At 45.5% G+C, this 20,000-nt stretch overlaps 2 protein-coding genes across 2 annotated transcripts in view; one reads left to right on the forward strand and one right to left on the reverse strand.

Moving 5' to 3' along the window:
• Positions 1–17,122, reverse strand: part of als2b (alsin Rho guanine nucleotide exchange factor ALS2 b) — a 30,471-nt gene extending 13,349 nt beyond the window's left edge. Inside the window, exons 1-15 of the mRNA XM_048234866.1 lie at positions 16,926–17,122; positions 16,011–16,091; positions 15,441–15,589; positions 13,908–15,055; positions 13,245–13,644; positions 6,802–6,970; positions 6,383–6,479; positions 5,698–5,775; positions 5,313–5,504; positions 4,843–5,014; positions 3,803–3,992; positions 3,438–3,503; positions 1,931–2,093; positions 1,088–1,219; positions 796–924 (exon numbers count right to left, since the gene is read on the reverse strand). Coding sequence (XP_048090823.1) covers positions 796–924; positions 1,088–1,219; positions 1,931–2,093; positions 3,438–3,503; positions 3,803–3,992; positions 4,843–5,014; positions 5,313–5,504; positions 5,698–5,775; positions 6,383–6,479; positions 6,802–6,970; positions 13,245–13,644; positions 13,908–15,055; positions 15,441–15,589; positions 16,011–16,027 — 3,102 coding nt within the window. The 5' untranslated portion in view covers positions 16,028–16,091; positions 16,926–17,122. The remainder of the gene's footprint in view (positions 1–795; positions 925–1,087; positions 1,220–1,930; positions 2,094–3,437; positions 3,504–3,802; positions 3,993–4,842; positions 5,015–5,312; positions 5,505–5,697; positions 5,776–6,382; positions 6,480–6,801; positions 6,971–13,244; positions 13,645–13,907; positions 15,056–15,440; positions 15,590–16,010; positions 16,092–16,925) is intronic.
• A 134-nt stretch (positions 17,123–17,256) lies between these two features.
• Positions 17,257–20,000, forward strand: part of cdk15 (cyclin-dependent kinase 15) — a 45,366-nt gene continuing 42,622 nt past the window's right edge. The window contains exons 1-2 of the mRNA XM_048234865.1: positions 17,257–17,386; positions 18,266–18,462. Coding sequence (XP_048090822.1) covers positions 18,417–18,462 — 46 coding nt within the window. The 5' untranslated portion in view covers positions 17,257–17,386; positions 18,266–18,416. The remainder of the gene's footprint in view (positions 17,387–18,265; positions 18,463–20,000) is intronic.

The raw sequence follows: 20,000 nt of genomic DNA on the forward strand, positions 1-20,000 counted from the left end.
CGTGGGGTGGGGGGCGCACAAGGGAGTAGGCAGGGCTCAGCTTGGGTTTCATCTGCCGACTGCCAGGTCATCCAGGGGGTGGGGGAGGTCACTTCACCATAAACATACACATCACCTTAATCACAGTAACATGTGTACAGACATCATCCACTCACATACTGTCAGAGTGGTGTGCTGATTAACATTGGGCGAATCTATTTCTATTCGATTTATAGTTTGGTTTGGTTTTGGTCAACTACACAGTGTTTTCACTGTTTTTTGTATGTCCTCATTCACATTCCCGAATTAAAGGGCCTGGACCTGGCCGTGAGCAATGGTGTCATGCTGAGCCCTAACCACAAGGGGGCACTGTGCTAGAGTAAGGAGAAGAGGGAGAGAAAGGAGCGTGAGATAAAGAGAGAAAGGAAGAAGGGAGAGACATAGAAAGAAGAAAGAGAGAGATGGGGGAGCAAGAGAGAGGGAGACGGGAGAGAGAGAGAGCGAGAGCAAGAGAGAGCAAGAGAAAGCGAGAGAGAGAAAGAGAGAGAGAGAGAGAGAAGGATGGGTAGAGAGGCTGCTTCCTTGATGGGCTCATACTTACGAGGCTTTTATAGGGAACCATTCCCTGACAGAACAAAGACAAACATCAGAAACACAAACAAACACCATAGGGTAAACCAGATAAGTGCTAGAAGAGGAGCAGTTGGAGAAGAAAAAAGAAAGCAAGTGAGAGAGAGTGAGAAAGAGAGAAAGAAGGAGAGGATTAATATTGGTTAGAGGGATTGGGAGAGGGAAAGAGTGGGATAAGAGACTCACCTGTGCGTGGACAAGAGCATCGTTGAAGAGGATGAACCAGTTCACAGAGAACCTTCCGGCATTCTGCAGCGTCAGCGCCTTGTTGCTGCTCTCACACACCAAGCGGCGAGACGCCTTCCGCAGGGAATCCTGGGATAGAGGAGGACCAAAGAGGTTACTGTGTACATGTGTTCAATTGTATACTGTATATGATTAATCCAAGTGAACAAACACATCTCCATGTACCATTTCAACAAAGGAGACAAAACATGCACACGCACAGACACACAGACACACACACACACACACTCACAGTCATTTTGCCAGGGAAGCTCTTCCAGAAGTGAAGAGTGTAGTCCGCCTCCTTCCTCTTCCTCTTCAGATGAAGGACCAGAGACTCAAACTTAGAGCAGCCGTCCTGCAGCTTCTGATAATCTGGAGAGCTCTGGAAATACACACACACACACACACACACACACACACACACACACACACACACACACACACACACACACACACACACACACACACACACACACACACACACACACTGTGTAACCTGTACTATATGCATTTATGTTTATGAGTTTCTGAGTTTGGGTGAATGTATTTAAACCGTATGGACAGCAACTGGATTTCACTGAACCCAACACCAACCAGTATAATGACTGCATAGATCACTCACATCACATACAAATTGATCACTGTTTATTTTGAAAAGTATCATGTGTTCTTGCCATTCTCGGAAGTCAGCTGGAGCGGGTAAAGAAATAAATTACCTCTCAGTTATTTAAATCACTTACTTCTCCATGCATGCTTTTACAAGGAATGTATGTCGAAGACTCCCCACTAAACTCAGATGGCTGAGGGCATATATTGGAAAGGATTAGTTACTACAGTGTATGTGTGTGTGTGTGTGTGTGCGTGTGTGTGTGTACATAGCAGATGGAAAATTTGCGGAGCAGGCACCCGTACTCCTGCAGGTGTGTGTGTGTGGGTGCATGTGTATGCAAGTGTGTGTATCTATGTGTGTGTGTGTGAGTGCATGTGTATATCTATATGTGTGTGTGTGTGTGTGTGTGGGTGCATGTGTATGCAAGTGTGTGTATCTATATATATGTATGTGTGTGTGTGTGTGTGTGTGTGTGTGTATTACCACCTCATAGCAGGTGGCCAGCTTGAGCAGCAGGCGTCCGTACTCCTGCAGGTGCTTGATGGGAAGGTGGAGGAGCGAGAGCAGCAAGTCAGGAAGAGGAGCGCTCTCGTCTGCACTCTCCACCAGGCGCTGCACCACCTCACAGCCCTTACCAAACAGGTCCCTACACAGAGAGATGGACATTATGTTCACACACACACACACACACACACACACACACACACACACACACACACACACACACACACACACACACACACACACACACACACACACACACACACACACACACACACACACACACACACACCTTACCAAACAGGTCCCTACACAGAGAGATGGACATTATATTAACACACACACACACACACACACACACACACACACAGCCCTTACCAAACAGGTCCCTACAAAGAGAGATGGACATTATATTAACACACACACACACACACACACACACACACACACACACACACACACAGCCCTTACCAAACAGGTCCCTACAAAGAGAGATGGACATTATATTAACACACACACGCACACACACACACACACACACACACACAGCCCTTACCAAACAGGTCCCTACATAGAGAGATGGACATTACATTAAAGGAAAATTCCGTTTTTTAGCACTTTAAGGCCCTTTTCTGGTTGTTTTAGATGAACTAGAGTGGTGGACACCGAAATTTTGACGATTGGTCCCGTCTCGACTTTTCTGACTCATTTTGAATCGCCTTTGACTTCTCAGGGTGGCTGGCAATGGGCATACTGTAGTAGGCTACTCAAACATGTCCTAAAACAACCCTTAACGTTCGTTTTCAAAACTGTGCAACTCACCGAGTGGTTAGTGGTGTTCGTTGATTATTAAAAGCAAATATATCGGCGCAATGTATGACTTCTTATTTGCTATTGTGGAACTATTCACAACCGCTCAATATTTGAACCTGAAGCATAGACGGTGGCGCAGCTATCAATGTGCAATGAGTCTTCCAATAGAAATCAATGGGATTTTACAAAATGCCAAATAAAACACGACAGAAACTGAATTTCGCTACGCTACTTGTTTTGGAACATCAACGAACACCACTAACCACTCGGTGAGTTGCACAGTTTTGAAAACAAACGTTAAGGGTCGTTTTAGGACATGTTTGAGTAGCCTACAGTATGCACATTGCCAGCCACCCTGAGAAGTCAAAGGCGATTCAAAACGAGTCAGAAAAGTCGAGACAGGACCAACCGTCAAAATTTCGGTGTCCACCACTCTAGTTTATCCAAAACAAACCAGGAAAGGGCCTTAAAGTGCTAAAAACCGGAATTTTCCTTTAACACACCACAGCCCTTACCAAACAGGTCCCTACACAGAGAGATGTACATTTCACACACACACACACACACACACACACACACCTTACCAAACAGGTACTGTAAACTCTAAACTTATCAAACAAGTCTTTACAGAGCGAACAAAATGCAGACACAAACACAAACACACGCACACACTTACTGGCAAGGTTTTGCTAGTGCTTGGAAGCCGCCTATGACCAGGAAGTTCCCCACTGCAGTGGCATACCTGAGGAGAGACAAGGAAACCAAAAAAAACAATAAGAGAGTCTAAATCAACATTGTGTAATCAGAGGTACTATTACCCACAACACAATGACCATAAGACAATGTCTTTAATGAAGTGGAACATCTTACCTAAATAATATGACGGAAAACAACATGAAAGCACCACAATATGGAAGTGTATTATCTGGTGATTGCACATGTGTATGTGTATGTATGTGTGTGTGTGTGTGTGTGTGTGTGTGTGTGTGTGTGTGTGTGTGTGTGTGTGTGTGTGTGTGTGTGTGTGTGGAGTCTACCTACTCTGTGTAAGCGTCCATGAACACCTGTGCGTTTTCCAGGATGACAAGGCCTTTGATGTCCCGCGAGCGTCTGAGGAGGGACGTCAGGGAGGCAGAGTTCTGACCAGTCAGCTGACACACCCGATGAAACCGTCCAATCAGAGTTTGCAAAAGGCCAGTGGAGATCGGGCCGAGGGATGAACAGAGATTCTCTACACACACACACACACACACACACAAAAACTATTGTTCAAACATGTTTTGTGTTGTGGGGTAATTTTCAGTAGTAAGAGTAACCAAAGAATACAACCTACACACATACACACACACAAAAACTATTGTTCAAACATGTTCTGTGTTGTGGGGTAATTTTCAGTAGTAAGAGTAACCAAAGAATACAACCTAAAGCTCCTTGGGTAAGAAGCTGGGTCCTACTCACTAGAGGTTAACTGGAGCGGAGTTCTTCAACGCAGTTTTATAATGTTTACCCATTTTATTTACGTCTTAATATAAGGTCTCATCCGCTTTACTTGTGTTTTGACTCTGGTGAGTTTAGTGTAGTTTTATAATGTATTCCCTCACGTGAGGTGTGTTTAATTCACAAACACAGGCAAATGTTTTCCGAACGTTTGCAAACAGGTTTCTGTTTGCCATGAGTTTTTGGCGAACGTTTGCGAACACTCGCAAATAGTCTGAGGAGGTAGTTCTCCGTAAACATACTGTTACATACGGAAACACCGTTACAATGGAATGTTTACGCCAAAATCGTTCAAATTGAACTGTTCAGAGAAAGCATGTTTGCCATGAATGTTCGGCACTGTTTGCCAAATTTGAACACACCTCTGCTTTAAGGACAGGCTGTGGGAGTTCGGTTCTATTCTCTCACCTGCTTTAAGGAGCGGCTGTGGGAGTTCGGTTCTATTCTCTCACCTGCTTTAAGGAGCGGCTGAGGGAGTTCGGATCTTTTCTCTCACCTGCTTTAAGGAACGGCTGTGGGAGTTCGGTTCTATTCTCTCACCTGCTTTAAGGAGCGGCTGTGGGAGTTCGGTTCTATTCTCTCACCTGCTTTAAGGAGCGGCTGTAGGACATGTATTTTGACGCTGGTGAGTTTACAGTAGCATCTCCTTTCGGCGGCGGCCAACTCGTGCAGACTGGCGATGAAGCCCATCACGTTCTTATCCGCCACCGCAGCACACATCTGACCGCCCGCAAACACGCTGCTCACGTAGCCAAGCTGTACACACACACACATACACACACAAATAAATTAGACTTGTATACATCCACTCATATGGTAAAAACTACTGTATAGCTAATTGAAATGCTAAATTTCAGGATGCTTTTTAACTTTATTTTTTATAAATGGTCATCAATGTGCCTTTGTCTTTACCAACATGCAGTTAATTTAGTTAAAATGTTTTGCAGTGAACGGAGCGCTGTAACTATTACCTACTATGTTCATTATGCAAGTGTTTACAATGGTGATGAAGATGATGGTTAGGGTGAAGATGGTGATGATGGTCTGTACTCACATTCATGCAGAAAGGGAGCAGGACGGGCTGCTGGGTGTAGCCCCCTGACCCCTCCTTGGATGTCTGGCCCGGCCCTTCCCTGACCTGCTGTCCGCTGTAGTACAGGATTGGTTGGAAGCAGTCGCCGTCGGCCAATAGCAGCGTGTGCTGCTGGCCCGCTGCCACGTCCCACACACGAATCCCTTCTGACAGCTACGGCAACACGGAGGAGACAATAGGTCAAGTAGGGGCACTACCTCCTGACTTCTACTGAGAGTCAGAGCCAACTCGGTAATGTACAAAAACTTGCGCGCGCGTGTGTGTGTTGTGTCGCGTGTGTGTGTGTGTGTGTGTGTGTGTGTGTGTGTGTGTGTGTGTGTGTGTGTGTGAGTGAGTGATGTGGTACCTTAGCCAAGCGAGGTATGGTGCTGGGTGATTCCATATGGCCGAGCTGACCAGAGCTGTTACTACCCCAGGAGAAAACCTGTGAAACACACACACACACACACACACACACACACACACACACACACACACACACACACACACACACACACACACACACACACACACACACACAGTGTCATTCAGAGTGGCTGATAAGCTTTGACTGTGGTTATCAGAAGCACAAGGAGAACGATCATGAGCAAACACTTTAAGCTGCCGCTGGAATGCACTGAGCTACCAGGCACCACTTATACAGGGCAGACCATGAGAGCCTGAAAAGGGTGACCACCAGTAAAGGGTGACTCACAGTCTACGCAAGCTTCACGAATGTGAATGCCTGTAGCTATGCAAGGAGGGTTAGATGTGTACATGCACATAGCAAAATGTGCTTTAACGTTATGGAAGTGTGAGTGCCACATCATGCGATTCAAATAGAGGCACATCGTCCACATAGATTGTGTAGACTACAAAAGGCCTGTTCAATAAGTGTGTGAACTGTATCTGTGTAGCTTGCACACACACACACACCACACACACACACACACACACACACCACACACACACACACACACCACACACACCACACACACACCACACACACACCACACACACACCACACACCACCACACACACCACACACACACCTGAGATTGCGCAGTGAGGGCCAGGGAATGATGAGCACCAGCTGCTATTCTCACCACCTCCTTGCTGCTCAGACTCTTAATACACAGAGGCTGCGACCTGAGAGGGACAGAAAGCGAGAGAGAGAGAGAGTCAAAAGAGACAGAGTGAGAGAGTCAAAAGAGACAGAGAGAGAGAGTCAAAAGAGACAGAGTGAGAGAGTCAAAAGAGACAGAGTGAGAGAGTCAAAACAAGCGACAGCATTCAAACTTAGCAAAACAAAATAAATAAAAATGTAGACCTCGTGGCCCAAGAAATAACTTTTTGCTTTGTTGTGGAAGAGTTGCAGTGCATTCAGTATGTGCAGTATAGTCTATCTTTGCCTTTGTATACCTGCCAGTCTAGTGCCAGTGAAGTAGAGCGGTGCATTGTGGGTACTGACCTGGTCTGAAAGTCGCCATAGCCCAGCTGCCCTTCCTGGCCCCGACCCCAACTCCACACCTCTGTCTGCAGGGAGGGCAGGAGGCTGTCGCCCTCGGTAACCACCGGGGGGGTGAGGGGTGCGGCCTTGACACGCGAGCGACTGCATCGCCGCAACAGACGAGGAGAGACTGAGGAGGAGGGGGAGAGGAAGATGGATGGATGGAGAGAGACAGAGAGAGAGAGAGAGGAGGAGAAGGATAAAAAAAGGAGAGAGAAAGTTGAAGAAGATAGGATGCAGAAAGAGATGCAGCAAAGAGATAGAAAAAAAAAACAAGGACCAACAGATAGGGGAAATTGAAAGAGGGCATTGATGGAGGATGACAGGAAAAGAATGAGGGCAATGGACCAGACAGAAAAGAGAGAGAAGGAGAGAGAGAGAGAGAGGAGCGAGAGAAGGGGAGAAATAGATGGAAGCAGAGAGAGGAAGATGAAGAGAGGGAAGAGCCATGAGAGAAAAACAGAGGAGAAAGAAAAGAGACAGTCAGTTAGACAGTTAGGAGAGAGCAAAAGAGGAGAGAAAGAAAGAAAAACAGAGAGGGAGAAAGACAGAGAAAAAGAGAGGAGGGCATTGACAGGGGATGACAGGCAGAGAAAGAGGGCAATGGAGCAGTGTGAGAGAGAGAAAGAAATAAAGAGAAGGAGAGAGAGAGAAAGAGAGGAATAGAATCAGCCATGCGCCTCTGACATCAGGCAGAAATTCAAATAGACCTGTGGATACACTCACAACCTCACTAAACCACAAGTAAATAAACTGAAACACACAAGTACACACACACACACACACACACAGGCAGAGGTAAAATACTGCCGTGCAGCTAGAGAGTGACAAGAATACATAAACAGTTACACACACACACACAAACACACTCAACCACATACAAACAGATTCAAGAACCAGAACCTTCTCATCAGCTACCTAGGAGAACTCAAACTAGCAGACTTTGGTGGGTTTCTCTCTCTCTCTCTCTCTCTCTCTCTCTCTCTGGATCTCTCTCCATCCCTCTCTCTCACATAAACAGAAAGACACACACACACACACACACACACACACACACACACACACACACAGATGCCAACACACACACACACACACACACACACACACACACACACACACACACACACACACAGAGGTAAAATACTGCCGTGCAGCTAGAGAGTGACAAGATTACATAAACAGTTACACACACACACAAACACACTCAACCACATACAAATAGATTCAAACAAACTGCAAGATAACTGCACACACGCACGCACACACACACACACACACACACACACACACACACTAATAAACTGCAAGTGGTGCAAAATAATCAGATGGTAGACGGAGTGGCTACACACACTCACTCAGTGTGCTGTTGTGTAGAACAGCTCCGCCACATAGAGGGAGAGCAGATAGCTAACAAACGTTCAGAAAAAGTTCTGTTGGCAAATTTGAGGAAAAGGGGCTATTTCACACAATTTGAGGGTGCTGAATTCAAATATTTTGTCTACCAAGCTCAATTTTGAGTTTTAAGCTTGCTAATTAGCATAATTTGCATAATTCACATACTTTTTGGTTTTGCCATCAGATGTCATAAGAATTGCAAAAAATAAGGCATTAATATACTCTTTATGTATCAAATATGTTGTAGGACAGGACAGGAATTAACCCAATGACCCTCAAGTAGCAAATGAAAATAAGATAAAATTTAAATATAAATTGAAATAATAGCTAAAATTCAGTATGACGTTTAGAAGCAAAACAGATTCCTTGATAATAAATTGATAGAATAGTAGGTGACTGCTCATTTTTTTGTAGAAAGTACTTTGTCACTAACTATTATGAACAGTTGTCAGTCTTTACAGAGGATTTACACTGTATTTTTTTTTACTGTAAAGGCGATTGTGCTTGCCTAGTTAAAACATCTCACTGGCGCTCTTTCCCATCATTTAAATCCCAGCCATGCAAAAAAATGTGCATGTTTGAGGGTTGCTGAAGAGTGCTATGGAGATTGTATTATTTGCAAATAAAAATAACATTTAGACAAGATATATATAGATTTATAGTGCAACAAAAAGAAACATTCTCCAGTGCATCATTACTGCATATGATTCTGAAAGGGAAGTGGACCTAGGACAAAACCTCAGCTATGAACTGATTAATGTCCCTGTACTGTAGCTATTGCAGATAGTGATGGTTATTTGTGAAGTGGAAATAAGTCATCCTCACTCAAGTGCTGTCTAGCAATGTGGAATGTCCAGTAGTGATCACTGCAAAAACTGCTCATTCAACACTGGTAATAGATGCTCAAGATCTAGTTATGTCTTTAGGGCACCCATCTGACTGCAGCACATTAAAAAAGTATGCAGGAAAGGTTGTAAGAAACTTTTGTATTTTTATTTGGTATTTGTTATGTGGTAGCAAATGATGTTGACGATCAAAGAAATAGACCTAATGTAGGAATGCACACAGATATTGCAACAGATACGCTCAGGCCAATCCAAACTTTTCTCATCTGTTGTTCCTCGTTGGTGGAACACACTGCCAGTTCCTACAAGGGCAGGGTCATCCCTCTCCATTTTCATAAAAACTCTTTAGAGAACATATCCTCTCATAGCACCACTTACAACAAGTCTTGCTGATCCTAGCACTTACCATCCGTCTTGAACTGACATTCAGCTGTTTAAAAACAGCACTCACTGATGCACTTATTCTTACTGTACTCTACCGTTTTTAAATAAAATTGTTGAGAGAATTGCTTTAAAACTTAACTGTTACCATGTTGTTAGTCGCTTTGGTTAAAAATGCATCAGCCAAATGTAATGTAATGTAATGTAATGTAATAATGGTGTAGGCATATCTGATTAAGACCCAAAGAGTGGTTGAAACGTACTTAAATTACACTGGGAGCAAAGAAGACTATCTTCACTTTTTTCCCTTTGCAACTGTCAAAGAAATCCCATAAACACAGGAAGGCCTAGGGTAGCCTACTGTACATCAGATGGCCTAAAGATTAGGCTCTTCTGCATAGCATTAAGTGATTTGCATGCATTAATTTCAACACTGACCTTGATCTAGCCTACTTTGGCTATTTAAAGGTAATTTATTGCCAAAACATCACACAATATAAATGAGCTATAACAAACAATAAAGGACTAAATCACACACAAACTACTATTTTACTGACTACAAAAATAATAATTATGTAGGAAGTTTAGAAGTTTGAAACCCAGAATTGACCAAAAGTGCACCAAATTCAACACAAATGACTCAGGACACAGGCCTCCTCCAAGTGTATTTTCTTTTCCAGATATTTTAGGATTTGGATATCGCTTCAGTGTTGAGTATCAAGATACTGTATTTATGGCAGGTATTGTATCGAAGTCATAATTTTGGTATCGTGACAACACTATGCCAGAGCCACTCTGTTTTCTAGATGTCAAGGATCGGAGGCTCTACCACCAACAAGTGATGCTGCTCAATGGCATATTAGAAGAGCTCATTATCAAGCTCTAGTATGGAGGCAAGCACACATACCAAATCCAGTGTTACTAGAAGTAAAATGTTTTTTACTTGACGGTTGTTGCTGACGGTAGATGCAGTTCTGCATTAGGCTTATTCCCGCTAAGTTCATATGTACTGTAGGATACTGAGTTGAAGGTTATCTGTGCAATTTGTTATTGTGATGAAATGCATTAAACACCACGAGTGACTCACTATGTTAGCAATAAAAATATGGTTGTGTTTTGATTAGAATTTCCGAGTTTATTACATGTTCACTGTAATCATGTTCCCATTAAATACGTTAATAAACTATAGTATGGCTTATTTAATGCTCAAACATGTATTTAGAGAACACTTTTATTTGGTTTTAGTGATTACTTTTGAAATCAACCCAATTTAGGGAAAAATAAGCAAAAATAATCGCTATTTTATGTTAAAATGCTAATTATGCAGCTTAGAACTCAGAATTGAGCTTGGTAAACAAAATATTCAGAATCAGCACCCTCAAATTAGGTAAAAAGGGTGGCTTACCAACTTTTCCTCAAATTTGCCGTCAGAAGTTCTCTTCTGTGAAGCTGCTCTCCCTCTAACAGGGGATCACACACACACACACACACACGCACACACGCACACACGCACACACACACTGGAGTACAGCGGCTGTGGGAGGGATTCAGCACCTACATGCACATGCAGAGGCAGACAGAGACACACACAAACATATACAGACAGACACAGACACAGACACAAACACACACACACACACTAAAGGCTGTTTTATGCTTCGGCGTCGACTCCACGCAGTAACTACGCCATTGGCGTTGCTCACCCCCTAAACGAATGGCAAAGTCCATAGACTACCGTGTTGAAATACATGTGGGTCTCAAAAAAATTAGAATATCGTGGAAAAGTTCATTTTTACCCCCTAATTTAGTTTAAAAAGTGGATCTTTCATGTATTCTAGATTCATTAGATATAAAGTGAAATATGTCAAGCCATTACGGCTTACAGCATTATGTGTTCCTTGTGATTTCAAACTGTTACTGACAAATAGACACTTTACAAGCTGATAATAAATCCAGTCATTGTAACCAAAATATGTCTGAGTTTATATGCAAAGCTCATGTCAGTGAACTAGCATGTTGCTACTCCCCACAGTAGGCTGCTTGAAGCAGCCAGCTCAACACACAGGGCGTGTGGACCAATCACAGTCCTTGCGGTCTGAGTCACCTCGACGCGAGGTTACAATTTTTTTGAAGGCGCGTCAGGCAATGGAGATGGCGGAGGGCTTGGAGTGGGTACAAGGCGACAGAGGGCTCTGCAATTCGACGCAGAAGCATAAAACAGCCTTACCACACAGCCTCACTGCTGGAGCTGACACCCAGCTAAATAAACCTCAAGCATTTTACACACACACCACCGCCAAGATACACATACACACACACTCAGGCAAACACAAAGCTACATACATTTAAACTAACACATAAATACACAAACATACGCAGTCAGACAGACAAATATGTACTCCATAGCCACATACACACAAACACATAAACATACACACTGATAAATTAACAAGTAGGCTGTACACAAATACACAGGCTTGCATAATCCAAAACACACATATGAAAACACACTCACACAGACCAACTGTCTCTCTACCTACGCATCACTGCAAACAACCAGCATAAAATAGGCAAAAGGACTGACACATAAGAAAAAACATAGCTGCAGTGATACACACAGGTGTGAATGTAGTCTCTAAAAGAGAGAGACACACACACACACACACACTTCAGTCACCTTCAGTCAAGTGTGTGTGGTAAGGTGTGGCACCTGTGTGTGTGTGTGTGTGTGTGTGTGTGTGTGTGTGTGTGTGTGTTAGTTACTGATCTATTCACATCCTGTCCACCCCCTGAGGCGAAGCCATCTGTAATGCAAAGGTTTCTTGTGTGTGTTTGTGTGTTACGATACTGAAGGAGAATGACTATAGTATCTGCTGCTATGTGAACCCAGGCTGATAAACACAACATACTAAACACACAAACACTATTATAGATTTATCAAGAACATATTGATAAATGTCTTTTACACAATGGACAACCTGTCACTAATGCACTGAGTCCTATCAATCTCTACAGCACACTAAGTACCACTACAGCCCCCTATGGAGGCCCTGCATCCATTCACCATACAGGATACCTGTATTACTTTCAGCACTAATGGAACTCTGAGGAGATGGGTTTGATGCCATGGTAACAACATGCCATGGTTCGTCTGCAGAGCCTGAGATGTCTGTAATCATAGCGATGACAACCGATGGTCAATCAGTGTCCTCCCAGCATTCTGTACCCTAAACATGTAATTGCAGTATTTGTAACACACACACACACACACCCTCTTTCATTCACATACAAACAAACAAAAGAAACCACACACACAAACAACACACAAACACACACTTACTTTCCATGCCACCAAGGAAATCAGAAAAAAAAAACCCTGGGGCTGCCACACAGAAAATCCGCAACTCAAACATGTGAGGAATGTACCACATGATGCGTAAGCCCCGAAGCAAGAGCAAAGCTTGGCGTGTACACACACACACACACACACACACACACACACACACACACACACACACACACACACACACACACACACACACACACACACACACACACACACACACACACACATTACCCCCACACAGTTACACCCCTACACAAATAAATAGGCTCATCAATCCATTCCCTCTTTCACCATTGACAGCAGTGTGAGTGCATAAATAAGCCTGCCAAAAACAATTGCCACAACACACACATACACACACACACATACACACACGCCGGGCCCTTACTTACGCATCCCCCCGTATGCGGTTGATAAGAGCTGAACTGCGTATCTACCCTGAGACAGGAGCCCCGGCAGGGACAGGCGTCGGCTCAGGCCCTCCGCCTCTTCCTCGCGGATGTCCCCCAGGCTGGAGCTCTTCTTGCCCTGGAGCGACTCCTCCAGGCGGGCCAGACCCACCGGGCCCTCCCTGCCTCCCTCCGGAGGGGCCCTGGGGCCTGACGCAGGGGAGGAGGAGGAGGAGGAGGACGAGACCGGGTAGTAGTAGTTCATGACCTTGCGGAGCGAGAGCGCCTCGCAGGTGGACGCCACGCGCTCGCCCACGACCAAGGCGCACGACGCCACCAGGCTGTTGAGGGCCGAGCCCACTGGGCCGCCGGCCGGCATTGCCGTCACGATGGAGGTGGTGGTTTCATCGTCAGGGTCGGGGGTGAAGACATCGGCGATGGCGTCCGTCTGGGAGAGGAGGAAAGGGGAAACAAATATAGCCAAAGCAGAGGGATAGGATAGGGTTTGGGTAAAGGATAGATATGAGTTTAGCAGCTAAAGCCAAGAAAAACACCCCACTTCATTTATGGAGTCATCAGCTCTTATCATCAACACACCGTATTAATAACAATATAATTTTTATACAGCACAACAAGAGTTGCAACTTGTGACCATACATCAAGTGTGTACTTATTTGTTTGTGTAAATGTGTATGCATACTGTACACTGACTGATCGAACCTGTGAATGCTGTGCCAGTTGTGGGGACTTGGCAGTTTGTTCCGACAGCGTATGGTCCGACAGTCTCTTCAGGTAGTCCTTCACCGCCTGCTCATCTGGATAGGGTGAGTTTTTAGCCCCTGTCCCCAGAACAGCACCCCCTTGAGTTCTGGAGCCATCCTCCTGTAGGGTGCTGGGGTCTTGGTCAACCGAGTTATTGGTGTGCTCTGATGCTTCAGGCTCCTCCAGCTCCTTACAGGCCTCCTCTGCGGAGTCCAGGCTGGAGGGAGCAGCCTGATCCTGGGACGGAGAAGCTGCAGGGGCAGGGGAAGAACCAGGAGCCGTGAAGGACGAGCTCAGAGGCCTGGGGTGACTGTGGGTGGACAAAAGAGGCTCCGACGGAGAGCTCTTGACCTTCTGCTGACCCGGCGATCCCCCCTTCCCCCCCGGGCTGCCCTCCGAGCTCCGGCGGACCTCCCCTGCGACCTCGCCCAGCCCAACACCCACCTCCACCCCTAGGGGGCAGTGGTGGCTGTCGGAGATGATGACGTGGTCCTCCTTATCGGTCATGGTGTAGAGCAGCTGGTTGCACTGGCCGCACTTGTCCGGGGGTGGCCGGCGTGGCTCGGGGGTCGGCACCGGGCAGCGCACCAGGGCCATGCTGTGGAAGGCGCCGCAGGCCACCTGGAGCACGTGCCGCCCCGCTAGCCGATCCACCCGCTGGGGTCTCCAAGCCGGGACGGTGCCCACGGGGTACCCGAGCTGCGGGCCGCTGCCCCACGCCCACACCTCGTGGCGGGCCGAGAGCGCCATTGTGTGCTGCTCTCCACAGGCCAGCTCCACCACAGTCACCACCACCTGTGGTGAGGCGCAGGCCGACGGCAATGCAGAGGCCGGGTCGAGCTGGTCGACCACACCCACAGGGGTGGGGTTAGGGACAGTGGTGAGTCCTGATAGGCCGCACTGTCCGTGGGCGTTGTCCCCCCACATGTGCACGCCCCCATCCTCTGTCAGTGCGCCGCTGTGGAAGCCGCCCGCTGCCACCGCCACCACCCGCTGTCCGCTAAGGCCCGCCTCCAAGACCGGCTCGGATGTCACCACTGACGACGGTGCCTGTGTCTGTTTCCATGACAATTCGCCAAAACTGTATACCTGCCCACCTGAAAGGAATTGAGTGGGGAAAAAAATGAGAAACCCTAACATACTGACTTTGCATGATAATAGCATAGTGGATAAGGAGCTGGGTTAGCATGCAGTAGCCTGAAAAGTTGTGGGTTCAATTCCCGGTTTCCACCGTTGTGCCCTTGAGCAAGGCACTTAACCCCAAGTTGCTCTGGGGAGAATGGCCTCGTAATATAATTGACATGTGTAAGCTGCTTTGGATAAAAACATCTGCTAAATGAGAAATTTAAATGTAAACAAAGTGTCAAGCGGTTGACTATGCCACCCTCTGATGTTTGCTCTCATTACGGAAAATAATAACCGTCATTTTATTTTGTATTTGAAACTCAATGAACAGCCTCAAGCTCCTCTCTTCTGCCTCACCCTCCACTAGAAGTACTCCATGTCTGTTGCCCAGGGCTGCCTGCAGCACAGGCCGGGAGAGGAGCACTTTTTCTGGGGTGACGCTGCAGGAGTAGCCCTTCCATGTGTGGAGCAGTCCACGCTCCCTGGAGCTTTCCTCCTCTCCAGAGCTACAGCAGAGAAGAAAAGCACCAAAAAAGAGGCGTTGTTCAGGATACAGAGAAACACAGAAAACAACACAGAGGAAACAGAGCTATGAATAGAAGACACTCACAGAAAAAAAACAAAAAACAGAAAAGCTAAGTAATTGCAAAACATTTCACACACACACACACACACACACACACACACACACACACACACAGAAGGGACAGAGGGCACAAGGATAAAAAGAAAACAGCACAGCATTCTCATGACACCACACCATAGGACTCTGTGACATTTGTAGTTAAAACTGGATACTGGGTGCTTTTGCATTTTGGAAATGATCTTCACAAATACAACACTATGTGGAGCAGCAATGATGAACCAGTCAAATCGTAGCACAATGAATAATTTCTCCACTGGCACAAATCTAGCACACATTCTTACCTCTTCTGATTATCCATATTCAGGCTACTGTGTTCCCATCTTTACGGTGTATGTGCAAGCGGTGATCAAACCTGAAAAAGACTGTGTTGAATATCAATGGTTATTTTCTAAAATTAGCGATGCTTGGGTTGGTTGGGATTGACGTTGCACATGACCAGGTTGGGTAACAGCGATGACCGCATGTTGTTGACTGAGCACGAAACATCACGCTGCTCTTGCACTGGCTGACAGCGATGTTGTTGGCGAACGTGACCCTAGATGTGCCATTGATTCTGTACAAAGTCTCCAAGTACCCACGTAAATAATACTGATAAGATGATGTCATTGAAGGATAGTAGCTAGATAGTTTAAGTAAATTATGTTTTGCTGGTACTCAGCTTGCATACATGCCATCAGGTGAAAAGAAACGAAATTGTACTTTCACCCTGATTTAACAATAATTTCGTTTTGAGTGTGTAAAAGGCCTCCTTCAATATGCCAATATAATTATATGGTATCGAACCACCTTATGAAAAGATAGTACTATTTAATGGTTAATGTTACCATCAAACAGGTTAGCCAAAACTCCGGTGGGGTGTAAATTAACTTTCGAGGGTTAATTTAACGTTAACAAATATAGCCGATGTGTTAAATAATAATGCAATCATTATTAGTAGAATACAGCAGGAACGTTCGTTTTTTTCCTCCAGATTAGGAGGAAAAGTTTCGTTATGTAGTAGAACGTTTAGCTGCTAGATAATCCTAATCTACAACTCTCTCTGCACATATCGTTAGGGTAAAACAGCTAAGTGAGCTATATTGGCCAAGACCGATGCCACTGAAATATGTCGTTATCAAAGAGTATAGTTCTAGTCGTTATCCAGCTAACGCTAACGTTGACAAGATGTAACGTAACGACAGCCCATTGATCTTTACCTGCAAATTGTGTTTCTTCACTTGCCACTGAATTGTCCAGTTGACGCCGTAAAATGCCTATGGGTTTTACATGTGTTGCGTTGTATTACAGAGCATCCAAACAAATACAGTGTGTTCTCAATCTGTAGTTTATACTCCGAGAGATCATCATTTGCTTTAGCAGCTAACGCTGAATAGCGCACACCCAAGTACACTGTTGTTGTGATGACTCCTTTGACGGGAAGCGACGAGGCTCAAACAGTACGCGTTTTTATTTCACTTTCCTACAACGGTAGCCAGAGAGGTAAACGTGCGCAATGTCATCATGTCTAGCAGACAAGTCGACGGCTGAAAACAACAACAGTGCTCGCATGACATTTTTCGAAATGTGTCAGAATGGTTACCAGCCATATTTGAAGGATACTCCGGCCGTCACAGTCATGATACTGATCTGCAGGTCAAAATACAGTGATAAAAATATGGTAAGTTCTGGATGCGTTGGACTTGCTGTCACACACAGATAGCCTAATCGTCTCGGTCATTTGCAGGCTAGGCTACTTATCTTAACTGACTCAGGATGACTCCTTTAAATGTTATATATAAACGCAGCAACTCTATCTCTGTTTAGCTGTTCTGTCAGCTACTTTGATTCAAAATCCAATCCTGTTGTCAACATAGCATATAAGGATGCTACATTTGGTTTTGTAATGTAATTAACAATGATGTTTCATTGTTTCATGTTTTATTGAAGTGTTCGGTGATGAATTGTACAGATTCAGTATGCAGTAACCCCAAAACACACACACACACAGTAGCCTATGCAGTATACACACACAGACACACAACCACAAACAAGTGTTGCCCCCCCTCCCACACACACACATAATAGACACACACAGACACACACACACACACACACACACACACACACACACACAGAGTCAGACTGACACGCAAACACATACATATACTCTGCTCTCTCAGCAAGATGCCTGAACCTTTCAAACACTCATCAACAACCCTTGGCTCACTTGTCTGGCCTCCCATTGGCTGCTGACTCTCATCCAGCAGAGTTGATTGGCTGTTGGTTCCCACAGTCAGCAGTGTCGGCTGCAGGAGACGGCAGGGACGGAGAGAGGGAAAGAAAGGGGAGGGAAAGAGAGGGAGGGAGGGAGATAGAGAGAGAGAGAGAGACTTGAGGGTAACAGCAAAGCAAAAGAAACTGTGGGTGGAAGGCGGGAGAGACAGAGGAAATAAAGAGGGAGAGCGATAGAACGAGAGAGAAAAGCAGAGGGAGAGAGAGCGATAGAAAGAGAGAGTGAGAGAAGTGTTTCCATTGTTGATACTGTGTCGTGCTGCAGGTTGACTGAGGCAGTGAGAGGAGCAGTACAATGACTGTCAGAGGAGCTGGACAGAAGGCGCTCTGAAGATGAGTTGGTCGTAAACAGCCACCACAGAGGTAACCCCGGTAACCCCTGCCACTGTCTTCATCACGCTCCAGTTGCCGACAACATGCAGAATATTCGCCAAGCAGCGACAGATGCCTTTCACCGGCTAGGTGAGCTGACCCTATACCTACCCCAGGCAGGCACTACCTCTCTCTCTTACTCACTCTATCCCCCCCCTCTCTGTCTTTCTTTCTTTCTCTCCCTCAGACACCCTCTCCAAACCTGTCAAAAAATCTCTCACTGTTTACAAGTAATAGTGTGTGAAACTACACAATACAGTCATTCTGTCTTTTTGTGTTTTTTTATTATTCATGTGCACATTTTCTTGGAGTCGTTTTAAAGCACACTGGCTGTGTGTGCAAAGACTATTTAATACCGCTTATTATGATAGAGTGATAAGGCATAGTGTTTACATGCAGCAGGTTTGGCTTCAAGCTGTACCTGTTCCTTACCCACTGTTGCTACTCTCACTTTAAGATCATGTTTGAAGCTTATCTGCTGGTGTCAGTATGAGAGCTACACATGGAGATTGTAACATGACTTGGGACATAACGCTGATATGTGAAGTTCCATTGATATGTCCCTTGTGTGCTGCAATTACAGTCCCCTTGTCAATGAGTGATGTGATCTGTATTTAGAAGGCGAGATTGTGTGTGTGTGTGTGTGTGTGTGTGTTTGTGTGTGTGAGGGTGTGAGTGTGTGTGTGTTTGTTCTGCAAACAAGCAGTGTTGCCATTTTGCAGTCGCACAGGGCCACCGTTCACTTCCGCGGGCACACATATACACACACACACACACATACACAATATGGGCACTCTGCTGGCACCATTGTTTACCGCTTGCCAACCTCAGGCATGAAGGCGTGCGACACCCACTGCTGGGCGCGAGATACTGCCCGTCGGCATGGCGACAGCAGGGATAATGGCAGGTTGTCAGTATGGGTATGAGATGTTCCATCACAGGGAGAACAGAGCCACCAGCTCAGCATGGCACTGAAACCATCAGAGGAGAAGCGAGAAAGGGATGAGAAGGGAGGGGAGGAAGTGAAGAGAGAAGAGACAGATATAACTTATGGATGAGGGGAGCGATAGACAGAGAGAGAGGATAGAAAGGAGAGAAAGACTGGAGTGGGCATGTGATAAATTATATAGGATATGCGTTTCATTACATGGGATGTATATACTGAACTCATATTCAGCCAAGTGTAATGAGTTTGTACTGTGTGTCCTACACAGAAGAGAGAGATAAGGGGAGAGAGAGAGAAGGGAGAGAGAGATAAGAGAGAGAGAGAGAGATAAGAGAGAGAGAGAGCGAGATGGGAGAGAGAGAGAGAAGTGAGAGAGAGACAAGAGAGAGAGAGAGAGATGGGAGAGAGAGAGAGAAAAGGAAATGGGGTTAGTGAATCATTTGACTCCATTCTGTAGATTTGAATGTCGAGGAGGAGTCACACAGAGAGATGGTAATGATAGGATTGACCATTAGGCATTAGGACACGTATAGTGATACAAAGACACACCACCTCCAGCATTATCTGATGTCTAGGAAGGATGTTGGCTGTATTTTAATGAGGTTCTTGTGAGGGTGGAGGTGACTCAAAACTGTTGGCATGTGTGTGTGTGTGTGTGTGTGTGGGGGGTTCTGGGGGCACA

The sequence above is a fragment of the Alosa alosa genome, chromosome 23 (genome assembly GCF_017589495.1).
Source record: "Alosa alosa isolate M-15738 ecotype Scorff River chromosome 23, AALO_Geno_1.1, whole genome shotgun sequence".
Taxonomy (NCBI): Eukaryota; Metazoa; Chordata; class Actinopteri; order Clupeiformes; family Clupeidae; genus Alosa; species Alosa alosa.